Source organism: Cheilinus undulatus, linkage group 17 (assembly GCF_018320785.1).
Source record: "Cheilinus undulatus linkage group 17, ASM1832078v1, whole genome shotgun sequence".
Lineage (NCBI taxonomy): Eukaryota > Metazoa > Chordata > Actinopteri > Labriformes > Labridae > Cheilinus > Cheilinus undulatus.
In genome coordinates this window covers 9536630-9554213 of record NC_054881.1, presented here as the reverse complement: position 1 = coordinate 9554213, position 17584 = coordinate 9536630, and the positions used below count along the sequence as shown (strand labels likewise).

The window sequence follows — 17584 nt, the reverse complement described above, 5'->3', positions numbered from 1 at the left end:
TTGGTCAAAACATGCCTTAAAGTCCTGCACAGTACTGAATACAGACCTATATCAAAAAGATCAAAGCTATTGCTGTGTCCATAGGGGGCGCTAAAGTCAACACATACAGAAAAGCTTCTTAAGTCAGACTAGGAATCCTGCATTTAGGAGAAAATGTATAAAATGTATTGAAATAAGATAATCCTTATTCACATGTATTCTGCCATTTTTGTATTATTGATTCTGGGAGTATGAAATCCTCTGTGTACATAAAGTTGGACTTGATTTGAACACAATGATTTGTTTAATCATGAAAGAGCAAGGACCAAAACTCATGGTAGGACTTTATTTCCAACCCACACAGCGTCAACTGAAGGCATGATTATTTCCACTAAATCACAGATACGTTTCCTGTTTTACACCACAGATAACACCTACAGTATCTATTACTGGCACACTTTCACATGAGGGAAGTATTTCATGAGGGTCTTGTCTTTTTTGTAGTTTTAATTTGGTGTTTACATTTCTTTAGTTCTATTAAAATAAAAAAGTCTGATAGGCAGACTATTTTAAAAGATTAAACTCTTTAATTAAAGTCTATTTTTACTTGTGCAATCATAGAAACTGGGTGGAAACGTGATGGGGACAAATGAGTGGACGTGGAGGGAGGGGGAACGGTGACGTAAGCAGCGTGGAAGCAGGTAGTCTCGGGGTGTGTCCTTCACGGCTGTGTTCCCTTCAATCGACATTTAAGAAGTTGTTGGAGGGAGACTGTAAAAGAAAAGAGAAGAAGAGAGCGTCGAAAGTTCACCGACATGGATTTTACGCGTTTATTGTCGCTTTTGTTAATAGTTTGCTGCGTTTCTGCCGTAGATGTTCCAGGTAAGGTCGTAACTTCCTGAGTTTAATGTTTGTCAGAATGAGGTCGTTAACATACCAGACAAGTGAGGCTCGTTTAAAGTCTCATGGCTGAATGCAGGGAGATTATCAATATATGCGATCTAAACTCTAAATATATATTTAAAAGGCTGCTAAATATTCCAGAAATTAATAAAACCTTGTTTCTTTGTTTAACCTTGGTCAGACGAGGGCATTTGTGAAATGTATTGTTAAATAGCTGTTATAATAAATGTGCTCTAAAAGTAATATAATCTGCCCCTGTTTAATCTTATCATGTCTTTTTGTATCTTGATAACAGAGTGGATAATCACACATTTCTAACAAAAACGAAATTGACAAACACACAATAGAGGAACTAACAGGAGCAGTTTGCTTTTTTTATTTTGATTTACCGTGACAGCATCACTTGATTTAGATTTGTAGATTTTTTTTTTTTTTTTTTTTTGCTCATATAACCCTAATTTTCAACAGTTTTTTGGGTGTATAGTTATTCCTATAGGGTTGCAGCATGCATATTTTCCATCTTAGATAACCAGCATAGACTAAGGCTGGGCAATATATCAGTATTTTAAAATGTATTGATTATTGGTCAACCACTACTGATTTTTCAGGGCTGATACCAATAATGATAATTATTAGTTCATGGCACTGATAACCAATATGTGGAACAGGTATGCATTTTCAGCAAAAATATGCTACAAGTGTCAGAAATTGAACACACTAGACATGCTCTGGTTTGCTCGAAGATTGGCAGAGACCTAAAACTATGGAAAAAAAATGCAATGTTGACAGAGGCTTTAAAAATGGCCCCCAGGAATTGCCTAAATAGCACCACCTTCTAAAGGCAGTTTTACCTAGATTTATGAAATTTGGTGTAGATGCTGCTTGAGGAAATCTACAAATAAATAAATAAAACAGTGGGACCGCTGCCTGTCTTTAACAGGAAATTCACCATTGTTGATAAATTAGGAAAAACTTGGGCCATCTCCAGGGGTCATACATAATCCTACTAGTTATTATAATTGTTGAAAAGAAAACCCAGCAGAGAATTAATTATTCTCAAGATAAAACTGATTTTGGGGATTTAAAATTCAGAAACCAAACCAAGTATAAAAAGCTGAAATTTAGGTATGACATGCAGTTTTTTTGTTTAAAAAGTGGTAAATTCATGACAACCCAAAACTTAGAGTTTTAGAAAAGTCAGAAATGCAATATTTAGCTTTCAAAGTTAATGTCTGCTGATGCTGATATCTTCTCAGTAATGCATCCCTAAATTACACTAAACCATCCAGCATGTAATACCCATGCCCGACCTGCAAAAAAGTCAGAAAGGAGAGGAAATTGAGGTAATTTTCCAGGGAACATTTCAACCCAACATTCACTTTTTAACATGCATATCAGTATCAAAAAGGGGTGAATGTTAGCCAGGATGTTAGCACCTATGCTACTTATCCACAAACTAAGGACTGTCATTAAAAATCCATATTTGGAGAGGCTCAGAGGCAGAGCTTGTTCACTTGGATGTTTAAGGGCTCAGCCACTTCAGTATGCCTGTTGGTGTCAAATTGATACATAAGTGCATCCCTAGTAATATGCTAATTGACCCCAAGGTAATTTTTGAAATGTTGTCTACAATTGATTATTAATTCTATTTTTTATTATATTTTTTCCTACTGTATTTAAGTTATTTGATTTTTTAAATTTAACTTAATTTTTAACTGTTATCATTATTATGATGATTAATTATAATTTAATGTCAATTGTTTTTTTTAATTTATTCTTTATTCTTTTATTGCACATATTGAACAAAGAAAAGAAAAAAACATACAAAATAAAACAAGAAATAAGATAAATTTTGAAGCCAGATAATGAGTAAATGTGCAGGAGAAGCCAAAGAAACCCGAGTGGGCTTGTCGAGTGGCCCTCCTAAGTGAAAAAATTGAACATTCAAATGAACATCAGATAGTATAATTTATTACAATACAATTAAAAAAGTGTTTTTCTTATTCCTGACCTTTATTTTACCATCACTTTAAAGAAAAAAGAAATATAGGGGTAAATCTTATGTATCATTTTTCAGCTAAAAAGTAAGAATATCTGATTTTTGGTTCATGTCATCTAGTCCTAGTATTTATTGTCTGTTTTCAGATTATGTTGGCTTTAAGTGTCAGAAAATCCTGAGAATTAGCCTTTAATAGAGCCACAGGCACTTTGATATTTCTATGCAACCTGCCAAGACAAAAAAAAAAAAAAAAACAACACCCTGGACCAAAGAAACCAAAGACCATGACACTAAAAAGTATACATTGTATACTCCAAACTCTGTCACGGTTTTACTTTATTTGAAAGATTTTTAACATCTATATTAGGTTTGTCTTGATTATTTGAGTATTGATAAGAATTTAATGTTTCATTAATGAAACACTTTGCTTAGGGTTGCTACCGCATTGTTAATTTGATGTCATTATGTTTTGTAGCTAAAGGACGAGGGTTCATCGGGGTTAAAGACCCCAAAGACTCAGGACTGGTGGTCGTGGACAAAACGACCGCTGAAGTCCTGAAGAGCAACCTCACCACCGTCTTCATCCCCATCATGTACATCATCGTCTTCGCTGTGGGACTCCCCGCCAACGGCATGGCCATCTGGGTGTTCCTCTTCAGGACAAAGAAGAAGCACCCATCGACAATCTACATGGCTAACTTAGCACTAGCCGACCTCTGTTTTGTCATTTGGACACCGCTTAAAATCGCCTACCACTTCAACGGGAACAACTGGACGTATGGCGAGCCGCTGTGCAAAGTCTTGGTGAGCTTCTTCTACGGGAACATGTACTGCTCAGTTCTTTTTATTACCTGCCTTAGCGTGCAGAGATACTGGGTGGTGGCTCATCCGCTGTCCCAACAGAGGAAGAACAACAAAGTGGCGATAGGTGTCTGCGTTGCCATTTGGGCTTTTATTTGGCTCACAACAACGCCGCTGTACCTGTACGACCACACAGCCAGGCTCAAAGACCCCAACATCACCACCTGCCATGATGTCAACATCATTGATGACCCTTTGAACCCGTTCCCCTCCGTGCAGCTGCCCTATTACTACTTCATCTTCATGGGGATGGTCGTGTTCCTCGTCCCATGTGTGATTATCGTGGTGGCATATATTTTGTTGCTCAAAGCGCTGGGGAGCAGCATGGACGACAGCGCAGCAGGAAAGAACCGCCAAAGAGCTGTGGTGTTGATCGTGACTGTCCTGGTGACCTTCCTGGTGTGCTTCATCCCCAGTAACACCATGCTGATCGTGCATTACTCCCTCCTCAAAGACGGCTTCAAAAACAACGGCTACGGCTTCTACATCTCCACGTTATGCCTGGCTAGTCTTAACAGCTGCCTGGACCCGTTCATTTACTACTTTGTGTCGGAGGACTTCAGGGATCACGTGAAAAACACGCTGCTGTGCAGGAGCAGCAGGACTGTGGAGAGGATGAGGGTCTCCTTCAGCTCTATGAAATATTCCAGGAAGAGCAAGTCATACGTGTCAGAAAGCGGGACCACGCAGAGCAGCAGCTGCTAGGCCAATAAAGGAGAGTAGAGACTCTATCATGCCTGTCTGTGCTTGTTCAGTTGTTTACTGAAAACGGCAGTGCACGGACCCTGTGGCCCTGCAGCACAGTAGAAAGGTCTGTTATCATGGACATGACACCTACCAGGCACAGCAGGGGAACCTCAGTGAACGTTAAAGGACTATTTTGGTATTTTTAAGCCCGGGTCCTGTTTTATACAAATGTTGGAGTTAATGTTTTATCAGTGGGAAGCATATTCTTGTCCAGTCAAAGTGCATCCACTAAAAGTGCTTGTGCTTCCCATTAACAAGCTCTGACTGCTAGATTGATAAGAAGATCCTTAGGAGAAAGGCAGCTTCATTTAAGAAACAAATGTCCTTTTTAAAAGCCAGAAACAGCATGAAGATCCATTTTCAAAGCCATCAAACTCCATTGGCCAAAATGGTAGTTTTCCCCACATGACGTTAAAGCTGAATAAACATTTAAATGCAGAAATAAGGAGAGAGCAATAGGTGATGTCACATCACAGCAGGAAGTGATTTCTGCATAGAGAAGCTCTATCAAAATGCCAAAGTTTTTAAATTGTTTGTGGCTCTGGCAGCTGCTCAAATTGCAAAAAATCAGAGCCACTGTTGAGTCCTGAAAGTAGTCACAGCAAAAAGTTAGAAAGGTCATAAAGAAAATGCAGAAAAGCTTCCATATGAAGTCTTGAAGGGCCGAGTCAGTTTCCTGGTTAGTTTCAGGACATTTTATACCTGATCTTGCTTGTGCGGCCATCCAGTCTTTCTCATTAAGATGGTCAATCCATCTCTTTTTAGACCTCCAGATAATTTGGCTCAACTCAGTCATTCGAGCCAGTCATTTATTTTTCATTTGGTATCAATTTTTCTTTTTTAAATGTGAAATTAATAACAAAAATGGGAAAATGGCTCTCAAACGGGAGCCAGCTCCTGTGATTTATTTGGCAGAACAAGCCCCCTTATGAATGGCCCATCATTACTCACTTCCCCCACAAGGTTTAGCTGTGCAATACTAATAACAGAGTTTCAAGTAAGAGCATGTATGACTAAAAGAGGGAGAAAAGCTGTCAAAAATGTACAGCTAGACTCTTTTTTCCCTTAACCTGAATTGGTGTTTAGAAAGAGGTCAACAGGATGAAGTAATATATGATATCAGTCACCTCCACATCAGGGAGATCCATTAACTTGTGGAAAAAATCACTTTTTTGCATAGTTTAGAGGTCAAACACATTGTAGATGTTAACTGCAGCATGCAGGTCCATCTAGAGCATGGATGGGCAACTTTGGTGCTATATCTTTTTTATTTTTACAACAAATTTTAATTATTCATAATTCAGTATAAGGAAAACATAGCTTTCAGCACAATCTACTGTATGATTTATATTTCTAAATGCAAATGCATCAGCCTATCATAGAGGTCAAGCCAATTTAGAATGCCTTTGAATGCACTGACCAAGATATTTACTGGTTGTCTTGGTGTATTTCTACCTTTTTTATAACAATGGATTTAATGATGCACATTTAAGATTTTTATGGCAGTAATTTCAGCCAATCATATATCTAATTTTGTCTTAAGAAACTGACATGTATGGGGAATCAAATATATTTTTTCCAGTTTTAATGTCTTCATTTCAGATTTTATGATGCTGCCACCTTTCGACTTTTGTGCGTCATCTGGCTCACATGACAAGGAACAACCTTTAGAGAAAGAGGAATTTCCTTTACATGAATAGTAAAATGACTATTTTCGTCAATGGAGTATGACGCCTTTGAGAAGGGAGCAATGAAACAGCTGTTTCTGGTTGGACGAAGTTCCTGCTACCTTATCTAAAAGGGACTTTCTCTGTCAAATCAAGTATCTATAAGGCATTTAGTCCCCTGGTACTTTTAGATAGAATAGGTCCTGGGTTTAATGATACCAGTACTCCCCTTTAAATGTGAAGATTGATGTGCTGGGATGAGAGCGGAGTACATTTTCAGATGTGTATAACTTTATCATTAACTGTGTTTAAGTGTTATATGTGAAACATAAATGCATATTTAGAATTTTTATATTAACATGTATAAACGGAAAGACAGCCAGAGAAATATTTAACTTCAGTCTCCTTTTCTACTCACCGTAAAACCTCTAAAAACCTGGCCTTTTATTTCATTTAGTTTTATGATATGGCCCTGCCTGAATTTGGGACAGCTGACAATGTAAGATGGGCCTTCAGTGATTTTTTTTTTTTCTTTCCAAAGAAAACCTATGCACACCAAAGATGGGAAAGACTTCAAAATCAGTGGTGCTAGACCAGAGAGAAATTTAACTCTGTATAAAAGTTAAATATGTATCTGCTGAACTATTTCATCACTTATGGTTCTTTTCCACCATGTGGTACCGACTTGACTCGACACCATCGTTTCCAAGTGAGCAGAGCTGATACTAAAATGTGACATCCAGATATTTTCATCGTCACTGGGAGCTTCATGACTGGGATGTCTGAGACGGGAATCAAACCCCTATCCTTTGTTAAATCCACACTGCTGTGCAACTTCCCGAATTCTCTCATACTTTCCAATCATATTTTGTCTTCTTACCTGCAGCTCTCAGTGGAAAAAAATCTTCTTGCCAGGTACCAGCTACACCATCACCTCAAGCCTGTTTTAATTTATTCTATACGCACATAGAAACGCACATAGCCTTCATGTACCTCCTTGAAAATGTAACTGTGCTGAAAGGACGCAGACCTTAAACCCTCAGATTGATCTGCTGGGTAGCATTTGTGGTACTGTTGGTGTTCAGGTGGCGTCTACAGCAGGAGTTATCAACTACTTGGCTCTTGTCTTGATGTTTACGCTTGTCTATCTATGGATCTGATACCAAAATGCTGTGATGTGATTGGTTAAAAGCATGCAGGGTTATCTGGCAGGAACAAAATGCATATTAAGTGGAAAGCTGCAGATTTAATCAGGTCTGGATTGCTGAGTAGTTGTTTATCATGCATCATATTTCTTTATAATGGCTGACAAGTGGAGTTTTATAAAAGGGACCAAATGTAGAGTCATTCTAGCCAAATCTATCAGTAAAAGTGATGTTATTCTGGGGTTGATTTATTAGCTGTGAAATTCAAAAGACAAAGGTTACTCTAAATACAACTACATCTTTATCCTCTGCACTTTTTCTGAATTTGTCATCTTTTGGGTGCCAGATAGGAAGCTATCAGGATCCCCTGTTGAGATCAATGGATGCATGATAGTGGATTTTTGTTATATCTGATATACTGATTTTTGCAAATATATTTTTAAGCTACAATATATAAATGCTCCTAGTTCTGGCCTAAAATTCCAGTCCTTAAAACACACTAAAATTTAAGGAATGAGGATTAACAAAGAAAAAGACTTGACCTAGCATTGATCTGTAAGTCCAGCCTAAAAGTCTGCAAACTTATTTTTGCATATTTTGATGCTACACTTGAAACATCAGTTGCAAATGATAATATCATGGCTATTATATTGTGCATCCCTAGTTTCCTGGACACACATAAGCCGATAATGTGGCAACAGGAACTGGCGTATAAATCTCACTTTTAGGTAGAGTTTTTTGCAGAGTATTGCAAAGTAATGCAGAAGCATAAACCCAGCCTCAGTGCCCTCCATTATTGTTGCATTTGAGAGGGACTATCAAAATATTAACTTTAATGGAAGCAAAGTTTTTCTATGTAGAGTCGAGCAGATTCAAGTCGAGACATTACCACTCACGGAAAGTCACCATGAATGTCTGGAGGCCTCAAAATGAGCTCAGCCTTTATTTGTCAAAACACCCAGATAACTCCAGGCTAGTAAAAGGGACTGGGCTTTAAATTGGGATGGACTTTTATTTAAAGTTTTACCGTAAATTTGTTTTGTCTTAATATTTTTAACCGACTGCCTTCCTGCACTGAGGACTATTTAAAGCAAATTGCATCTGTAATAAAAGAACCAAATGATGGAGAGATGAAACGAGATCACATGACGTTCTGACTTTATTGATGTTGTTTTAATCAAATCTGTTCAGAAAGGCTGTTTTTAATATTCATTCTGCATTTTAACAGCAAACAAGTTTTAACCTGTCATTTTAAACCGTATGTATTCAGTTTGTGAAGATATTGTTACACATTTTTTAATAAATGATTTTAAAAGCATGCAGTTTCTGTGATACTCCTTTAGTATTGCGTAACTCATTAACTTCCTTCACGTTGTGAGTCACTGTCTTGGTTTTCATCGTGTAGACAACACTCATTGACTCGGATCGTTCTCCTGACTGGTGGAATTGTTTGGAATTCATGGAATTTGTTGTGCTGGTGTTGTAAAGTAGACAGACCTGTTTTTGAGCAAACGTAGTTCAGTGTTCACTACGGTGTTTTCATTGTCTTATCTGAAGGGAGACGAGCAGAGAAATCAGGTCAAAGTGGAGACGGCTGAAGAATGTTTAAGGCGTGATGAGACATGTCAGGACGAGGATGACCTAAACAGGATTTCTTCCCACTCTTATTTAAGTTTCAGGGTTTGTTTCACCAGCATGTGACACACCAGAGACAAGCGTGAGTCAGCTGTTTAAAGCTCAAACAAATTGTAGTGTTTTTTATTTTCAGCTCAAACCTGCAGAACACAAAAAAGACAATTTACCACCAACAAAAGGGGCATTGTGAAGGAAGAGGGGGATGTCGTGTCCTTTATTTCTAGATAAGAAGTGACCTGATAACCCCACCCTCAATAACCCCACCCAAAGACCCCCCCCCACCCACACACACACACACACACACACACACACACACACAGGTAAACACACTGAATGGCGAGAGCTTCCTGTGTAACGACTGGTTGAGGCAGTGTGCTTGTCCGTTAAAGGGTAAATGATTGTTGTGGAGTGTCGTCTTACCTTTTGTCAGCACTCAGAGTGAAATACCAGCCTTTGTGTTAAATGTTGAAGACATGAGCCACTCCCCAGCAGTGTTAAATTTACACATAGATTCACTCAGTGAGTGACAGATGTGGTGTTACAGATATTCACAGATATTCAGACAGATATTCACAGATCACGTGGGATTTTTTTCATTGCTGTGCCAATTTTTTTTTCTTTTTGTAAACAAAGAATGGTGTTATTGGGGAAATTGTGGTATAATTGGCATTACGTGGCATAAAAATGGATTATGTTTTATTAGATCAGTCATTTGTTTGTTAGCAACATAACTTAAAAAGTCATGGACGGATTTTAATGAAATTTTCAGGCAATGTCAGAAATGGCATAAGGAAGAACTGATTAGATTTTGGGACTGATCCAGATCACCATCTGGATCCAGGAATTTTTTTAAGGATACTATTGGGAGATAGGGCTGCGCTGTTACCACTTTACACCAGGAGGTGGCGGACATGAGTAGCGTATCCAAAGTTTGGAATTTCTAGAGTTTGAAAGATGCACGCCCGATCGAGGAGACAAGTCGGAGCGTAACAGAGAGAATGACAGCGAACTGTAGTGAGAATACTCACAATGCTGGGAGGGAAAGAGGAATATTCACCCTCCGCCATGACTTTCACACATAGCGAAGCCAATGCACCACCCCACCGGGGAGGGAGTAATCAGTGAATGAGATTTTGGGAGTGATCCGGATCACCGTCTGGATCCAGGAATGTTTTTGAAGGATTCTTCATTATTGGGAGGTAGGGCTGATGGCGATGGTCTGCACTCTTAATGCTTTTCTAGTTTCAAAATATAACCAACTGTTGTAGCCTTTTGCATAATTTGCCACTTCTAACCCATTTTTGGCACTTTTTAACCATTCTAGACTATTTTTTTCTATCCATTTTGCTTTTCTTAGCCCTTTTTAGCTGCTGTTTTTCCACTTTCTACTCTTTTAACCAATTTTTGCTTTAAACTGCTTTTCACCATGTGCAACTCATTTTTGCCTCTTTGCTTGAGCCATTTTTTCTGCTGTTCTATTTTTGTCTCTTTTAAGCATATTTTTGCCACTTTTTGTGACTTTTAACCCATTTTAACCACTTTTTTTATCTTGTATGCATTTCTCAGAGCCAATTTTTGCTGCTGTTATTCCATTCATTTTGAAAAAGACTATACTGTTCTAAAATATAAATCAATTTTTTGTTGTTGCTCTGATAAGAGTGGTTATTATTCAGGTTCAATATAAAATATGGTTATCACAGCTTAACTTTACCAAGGATTGTGATTTTGATGTCCATAGGCCCCAGAAAGCTCTTCCCTTAATCCCCCCTTATGGGCGGATTTATACACCAACATTTGTAACATGTTTGCAACATTTCCTTATCACAGAAAAGTCATTGCAGTTCATCTGCTCCTACAGCTCTGCCATGAAACCATGTAAGGCAGTGATTGTATGACCAGTCTGCAGAGCCGTCTCTTTTCAAGATGTATTATTGTTTAGTAAGTGCTGACATATAGCTGTACACCCCAGTGTTTAAGCATGTTAGTCCAGTCTCTAAATATTTGCTATGCTGCCAGAAAATACCGACAAGTGTTTAAACTTTGTTTCTTTCAGGACTAAACAAATGTTACACAACAGGTTAGGAGTAGAATGAACCATGTGCTGTTGGTGGACTTTGTGACTGGCACACAGAGTCAGCTGTTCCTTTTTTATTATCTGATCTGCTGCATTAATTATTAGGTGATATGTGTGGTTGAAACTCTTCTCATCTGCTTTACATCAGGAAAAGAGACACGTGTGTTTTAGCTGTTCCTCTGAAGTCTGTTAAGTGATTATTTCTTTGTTGTAACAATGCTTCTTGGCAATAAATCTTATAATGTTGGAAAGCTTGTTTCCCTTTTAAATGGTGCCACATTTGTAAAGAGTATGCATTTGTGGGATGAGCAGCAGAGCTGAGTGCTGGTTGCACCCATGAAAAATGTGCCAAATCTTCTCTGCCAATGCAAAACAGCTTATTCCATCATTGACTGTTATTACCCCCGCCGATGAAATTGGCAGGAGGTTATGTAAAGGGTTCTGTATCTTTGTTCATTTGTTTGTTTGTTTGTTTGTTTGTTTGTTTGTTTGTGTACAAGATAATTCAAGAACAGAAAGTTGGATCTTCACCAAACTTTCAGGGAATATTGGGATAGTGACAGGGAAGAATCAATAAGATTTTGGTGATGATCTGCGCACCCCTTCGTTTTTTCTCGGACTTCAAAATTTTGAACACCATAGTAATCAATGGGAGCGTAAGTTCCTCGATGGCGCTGCTCAGACGGCCATTCTAGTTCAGTGTTGTTTTTGTTTGTATTTGGTGGATTGGATGATTGAAGTCTGAGGAAATAAGACATTGGGGCAATTTAACAAACAGGAGCCTCAGTAGTGTGTGGAAAAACCATACTCAGCTACAACAGCCTGGTCACACACTGCTGTGGCATGGCATCCCATTTTTCAAGCTTTTGTCGCAAGTCAAGGAAAAGGAAGGAAAAATGGTCAGGAAACACTGCCCTGGGTCATGCCTACAAGCCGCATCCACCTCGTACGCCACCCTAAAGATGAAGACTTTATTTTCTATTTGATAATTGATGATTTTCACATCTCCCGGGTAATATACAAAGACATCCAGAGCACAGTTGGGGTTGTGTCATCCTCCTTGGTGCCCCAGGCGGCTTACTTGCTACATTTACTTACCTCTGCTTACTTCATTCTCAGTTTTTGGCCAAAAGATGCCTTTAAGTTTTGCACAGCATTGTATATTTATGATAACTAATGACCCTGAGTTAAAACAACCAATGACAGCTTGTTTGGTCTTCTTCATCCTATCAAGATTTATTGCTAGCCCTACTTGTTATCATTAGTTCTACCATTTATAAAAACTAGCATGATTTAAGGCAGTGATTATCAACTGGCAGCCCGAGGGCCATATCAGGCCCCCCAAACCTCTGTGTTCGGCCCCCGAAGATCATTAAATTCAGAGGAGGAAAAATGGATGTTGTGGCTTTAAGAGTATCTTTTGACTTCAAATGTCTGCAGCTGTTAAATCCTCCCAGAAAATGATGTTGAAATAATTTAAGAATGACTAAACATTTTATTAGCTTTTACAGAAATTCACTTGCAGCCATTATTAGAAAATATTTTTTAAAAATGGGCTAAGATTGACCAGATAATGTAGTAAAAAGGGGTTAGAGAGTGGCAAAAATGGGTGATAAGTATCAAAATGGGTCATGGAGTGGCAAAAAGGGACAAAGGTTTGCAGGGAAAGTGGTTAAAATGTGACAAAAATTGGTAAGAGGGCAAAAACTATCAAAAATGGGTTAAAAGTGGCATAAATGGTGCAAAAAAGTAATTAAAAGGGGCAAGAAGCAGCAAAATGGATGAAAAATGGATACAAGAGTGGCACAAAGTGTGTAAAACATGCAGGAAAAGTGGTTTTAAAGGGGTCAAAGAATGGAAAAAAATGGGTTAAAGGGGCAAAAAAGTATCAAAAATGGGTTAGAAGTGGCAAAAATAGAAATGAAAAGGGGGTATAGAATGGCAAACAAGAACAATAATTAGCAGGAAAGTTTAACAAAGGGGTTAAAGAATGGAAAAATGGGCGAAAAATGGGCGAAAATTATAAAAAAAATAGGCAAAGGGGGCAGAAATGGGCAAATGAAGTTGTGAAAAGGGCTTAAAAGGTGTCAAAATCAGTTAAAATTGGTGCTAAATCACAAGTGGGGAAGGCCAATTCTGTGGGCAGGTCTGTCTCCTTTTGGCCTGCTGCACTATAGATACTAGGGATAGATCTCACTGGCAATGACTAAAAATGTCCTCTGTGTTGTGTTCTGTGCCCAAGAGTCTCTGTCAAGGCTAAATCTGGCCCTTGTGCAAATGTACTTGATAAACCCTGGTTTAAAGCAATCACACAAAATTTCTGGTAATGTCAGCTAATTCAGGTTCAGAGTGTACCAACTGAGCCGCACTGCCGCATTTATCTTTCATTTCACTGTTAAAGTAGATTGTGTGCTCATTATTTGTTCATGTAAATCATATTCTTTTCTTCTCTTAGTCTACCTGGTATTTCGTTTCCAATATTACAATTTTTACAATGGCATTTTATCATAGGATTTTAAAAAAAATCAATCGTATGTGATTTGCATTTGTTTTCAGAAAATATGGAGAAAAAGAGAACTGCTTCAGGGTCTAACGTCTCTAAAATAAGCTGGATTTGCTGTAACTGCCAACTTCCAGAGTGAAGCAGAAACACGCCAAACCAGTTCTGACAGCCACTATTGTCACTGGGTGTGTGACAACAAAGAGAAAGGAGAACATACATAGCAGAAGTCACTATACCGCACTGTGACACACCACATTTACTGTGTGGTAACACTGATATCCTTCAAAACAACACAAATAATGTATGTGTTTGTTTAACAAGAGATATAGCTGTCAAAACACCTGCTTTAGAGGCTGCTTTCTCTGCCATGCATGTGTTTTTTTTTGGCCTTACTGCTCTTATAAGGGAAAAGGCGACATCTGGTGGTGGGTTTGCTGAACTGCAAGTTATGACGATTTAAAGAGGTGAAGTGGTTTTATGATAAAAGCATTATTTCCATGTTTTAAGAGGGAATTTACAAAACAAAAAAGCAGTTAAACTTTATGTTTTAGTGGATTATAAAATACGGAAATCAATGGACAATCTCTTAATCTTTGATGCAGTCTCTATGAGCTCTTTACAGTAAGATTACATAAGAATAATCCCCACTGCAGCATAATCACTCCCAAAAATGCTACATTTTTATTCTCACTATTGTCTATTGTCTGTGTAGGCCTTAATTAGGACTTGTCTAGTTTGTCCCCTCACAGAGACGATGCAGCTAGATTAGTATTGCCCCCACGCATCATACTGGGATGCAGCTAAAAGGCCTCTATTCATGTGTATGTGTGAGAGGGTCAGCGCTGAAGAGGGAGAGAGGGAGAGTGAACGTGCTGTGTGTAATCACTTTGGCAGATCGATCGCACCATTTTCCATCAGATAAAACTGAGATCTAGTACAGAAAGAGACCATTTTCTTTACTTTATTGTTTATTTTGCAGCTCAAAACATGTTAGAAATACATGGAAAGTGACCTGAGACAATAGGCAAATACATGAACTTAAAAGGGACAAAAAAGGTCATTTTTCCTCCACAACTTACCAAAGAATCAAGACATTTTAAAGTGACAATAACAGCTCTTCAAGGCAGAAGAATATCCATATTTTGTTAGATGTGAATCAAAATATGGCAAGCAGAATAATCATATCAAAAGTGCAGAGAATCAGGAAAGGCAGAAAACAGGTCTGTGGGAGAGAGGAGAGAAAAAACAAGCGTGCTGGAATGAGGGCGGGCACAAAAGAGGCAGTTTGAGTAAACGAGTCAATGAGAGATTAACTCGAGCTCTTTAGTCTTTCCTCCCTTTCATCTCTTCCTCTCCCGTCGCTGCAGCAGCGTGGCTCGAGATTGCTGGCACGACATTGGTGCCCCCCAGCCAGTCCCAGTGAGAGAAGAAAGGGGCAAAGTTAGTGCCGGGCCGCTGGTGGTGCGTGTCGTGCTTTGGGGCGCCACCCCAGAGGCCAAAGGGCACCAGGTTGTGCAAAGCCCAGGGGAAGTTGTAGCCGCAGTGGTCCTCGGTGGAGACGTAGATATTAAAGACCATGAAGCTCCACGTGGTGAGGCAGTGGCACTGGAGCAGGATGGGGTCAACCGTAGTCCAGAATCCAACGCTGAACAACTCCCAGCCGGAGAGATACTGGGTGACGAGGCTGAAGGGCTGGTTGTACTGGTGGTGCACAGCGTGGAAGGTGCGGTAAAGCCATGGAATGCGATGGTGCAGCAAGTGCCAAAGGTAATACTGGAAGTCGAAGACCACCATGCAGCCGATGATCCCAAGGAAGAAGCTCCAGAGAGTGGGAGCCTCTGCAGGAAGCGGTGTGGGTGGCCTCCACATCCACTGAGCAACCGCAGAAGGGAAGATGTAGAAGACGTGGTTGTAGATGGTGACACCTAGGGTCGTCCAGATGTTAGGCCAGGTGACAGGGCGCTCAGGGTGAAGCCTGTAACGGTTGATGCAAGGCCAAGTGGGTGCAAGCAAGTCCAGGATGGTGTAAAGACCAACCAGGACAAAGTAGGTTGAGACGGAGAGGACGACAGGGAAGAGCGGACTCCTTAAGAGGTCATGGTGGTTCTTGTGGAGGTAGTCCCAGGCTGGCTGCAGGACCAAGCCCTGGGTCCAGTCCTCGGTCACGTTATTCCCATCCGACATCCAGAATAAAGTTGTGAGTAACCTGCTTGTGCTCATCCCTGATGCCGTGATTCTCTTCCAAAAAGAGGGCCGATCCAAGAGGATTATTCTCTAACAAGGAGACGATGAATGAGGAGATCCAATCAGCAGCCTCTCATAGGTTAGGCAACAGCAAATTGTCCGGTGATGTTGTGCCAAATTGGACTGGCGGGCCGTCTAAGGCTCTTATGTATGTTCAAGCCCCACCTCCACCCCCCTTCCAAAACCCCCACCAAACCCCCCTGTGTTTTAAAAGAAGGCACTCTGTAAAGGCCCTTTTTCATGGGCACAAGGACCGCAGCCAGGGCTCAGGAGTCGGGCCACAACAGCTCTCATCTCCGACCCAGATCATGGAGAGAGAGCTTCCGACTGCTGCTGAATTTGACTTTTATCTCACAGAAATAGGGGGGGAAGTGTCTTTTAAGTCATCGGTTGAAAGAAGTAGAACATCAAGTCCACTCTATGACAGCTATCATACACTGAGGCGTCTTAAAAACCGCCCTGTCAGTGCATTCATCCACAAACAAATCACACCACATAACATATAGATTGTGTTAAAATCACTTTAGATGCACTTACATTCAAATCCTTGGCTTTGATTTCCCTTAACCTTCATTATACCTCGACCATTTGCCAAATCCTCACTTAGATATACTCATTCACATGATGGAGGCTTTGATTTTTTTTCTCCAAGAGGAAGTCAAGTCCCCACAATGTCACTGTCATCGTGCAAAATCACACATTCAACCAACTTGAGGCTCATTAATCATAAAGCTGTCAAATGAGACATGAATTCAAAAGCACTTCCTCTCTTACGCAGTCAGCTGTGGCTCTGCTGCTTTGCAGGAAAAAAAGATTTCACAGCTTGTGTTTCAGTGGAGTGGCACAGTTTTTTTGTACAGGACGGAAATTTTTAATACATATCATGTGATATCTAATGGATTAGAGAATGACATAACATGATGTTGACTAACTTTTTTGTTATTACCACCTAAAAATGATTTCTCATATCCAACCACAAACACATTACAAAGGTGCTGATTCATGCTCCCTGTCTGGTGCTACAATAACAGAAATGACTCATATGTATTATATAATAATGAACCCTATCAGTGTTACATAATGTATCAATACAGACTAGCTTTGATAGCAACCATAGTTTAAAAAAGGCAGTTTTGTTTAGTTAATGAATTCAGACATCTTCATTTACTGTCAAACACTAAAAAGAAGCAATAAGGTGTTTATGAGACAAAATAGAATGAAAAATTTTTTAAAATAAGCTCATCTATAATGATCTACATATGAGGAAGAAGTAAAAGAAATCAATGGTAATTAGTAATGCACATTGACCGATCACTTTATTAGGTACACCTGTTCAACTGGCATGTTCAAAGTCACCAAAAGCACCACAGTAAGTGGAAATGAAATCATTTTCTTCACTTAAAGAAAAAAAAACTGAAGTTCCTGTCTTTTACCCTGAAGATGAGAGGCTTAAAAGTCAGTGTTCCATAACACTACACTAGGCAGAAAGTCAGAAATCTTGGTGTAATCATGGACTCAAAAATCCACATTAAAACATTGCAAGAATGAAAGTATTTCTTGCAAAAAAAAAAAGGACAGAGAAGATTTTATAGTGTTTTATTTCTAGCAGGTTGGATCAGTTTTTCACAGGTCTGACTATGAAAATCCATCCGACAGCTGCAGCTCATCCGACATGCTGCAGCCAGAGTCCGACTCCTCGCCAGCACCGACAAAGTAGAGCGCATTACATCAGTCCTCAAATCTCTGCATTGGCTTCCTGTGATTTAAAGGATGGATTTTAAAATCCTACTAGTATATAAAGCACTAAATAGGCTTGGCCTAAAATAC

The 17584-nt window shown here is 39.4% G+C and overlaps 2 protein-coding genes across 2 annotated transcripts; one reads left to right on the top strand and one right to left on the bottom strand.

Annotated features, from left to right (window-relative positions):
* The first annotated feature begins 704 nt into the window (after positions 1 to 704).
* On the top strand, positions 705 to 8580 carry f2rl1.2 (coagulation factor II (thrombin) receptor-like 1, tandem duplicate 2). Its single transcript, XM_041811604.1, has 2 exons — positions 705 to 861; positions 3357 to 8580. Exons 1-2 carry the CDS (start codon positions 795 to 797, stop codon positions 4445 to 4447), a joined length of 1158 nt encoding a protein of 385 aa, XP_041667538.1. The 5' UTR covers positions 705 to 794; the 3' UTR covers positions 4448 to 8580.
* Positions 8581 to 14750: 6170 nt separating this feature from the next.
* ch25hl2 (cholesterol 25-hydroxylase like 2) lies at positions 14751 to 15822 on the bottom strand. Its single transcript, XM_041811664.1, has one exon. It carries the CDS (start codon positions 15731 to 15733, stop codon positions 14837 to 14839), a length of 897 nt encoding a protein of 298 aa, XP_041667598.1. The 5' UTR covers positions 15734 to 15822; the 3' UTR covers positions 14751 to 14836.
* Between the last annotated feature and the right edge of the window lie 1762 nt (positions 15823 to 17584).

What these genes read in the sequence shown, in the direction of transcription:
- ch25hl2 (XM_041811664.1), bottom strand. Translation starts at nt 15,733, where the DNA reads ATGAGCACAAGCAGGTTACTCACAACTTTATTCTGGATGTCGGATGGG.
- f2rl1.2 (XM_041811604.1), top strand. Translation starts at nt 795, where the DNA reads ATGGATTTTACGCGTTTATTGTCGCTTTTGTTAATAGTTTGCTGCGTT. An exon ending in TTCTGCCGTAGATGTTCCAG is followed by an intron (nt 862 to 3,356) that starts GTAAGGTCGTAA and finishes TATGTTTTGTAG; the next exon opens with CTAAAGGACGAGGGTTCATC.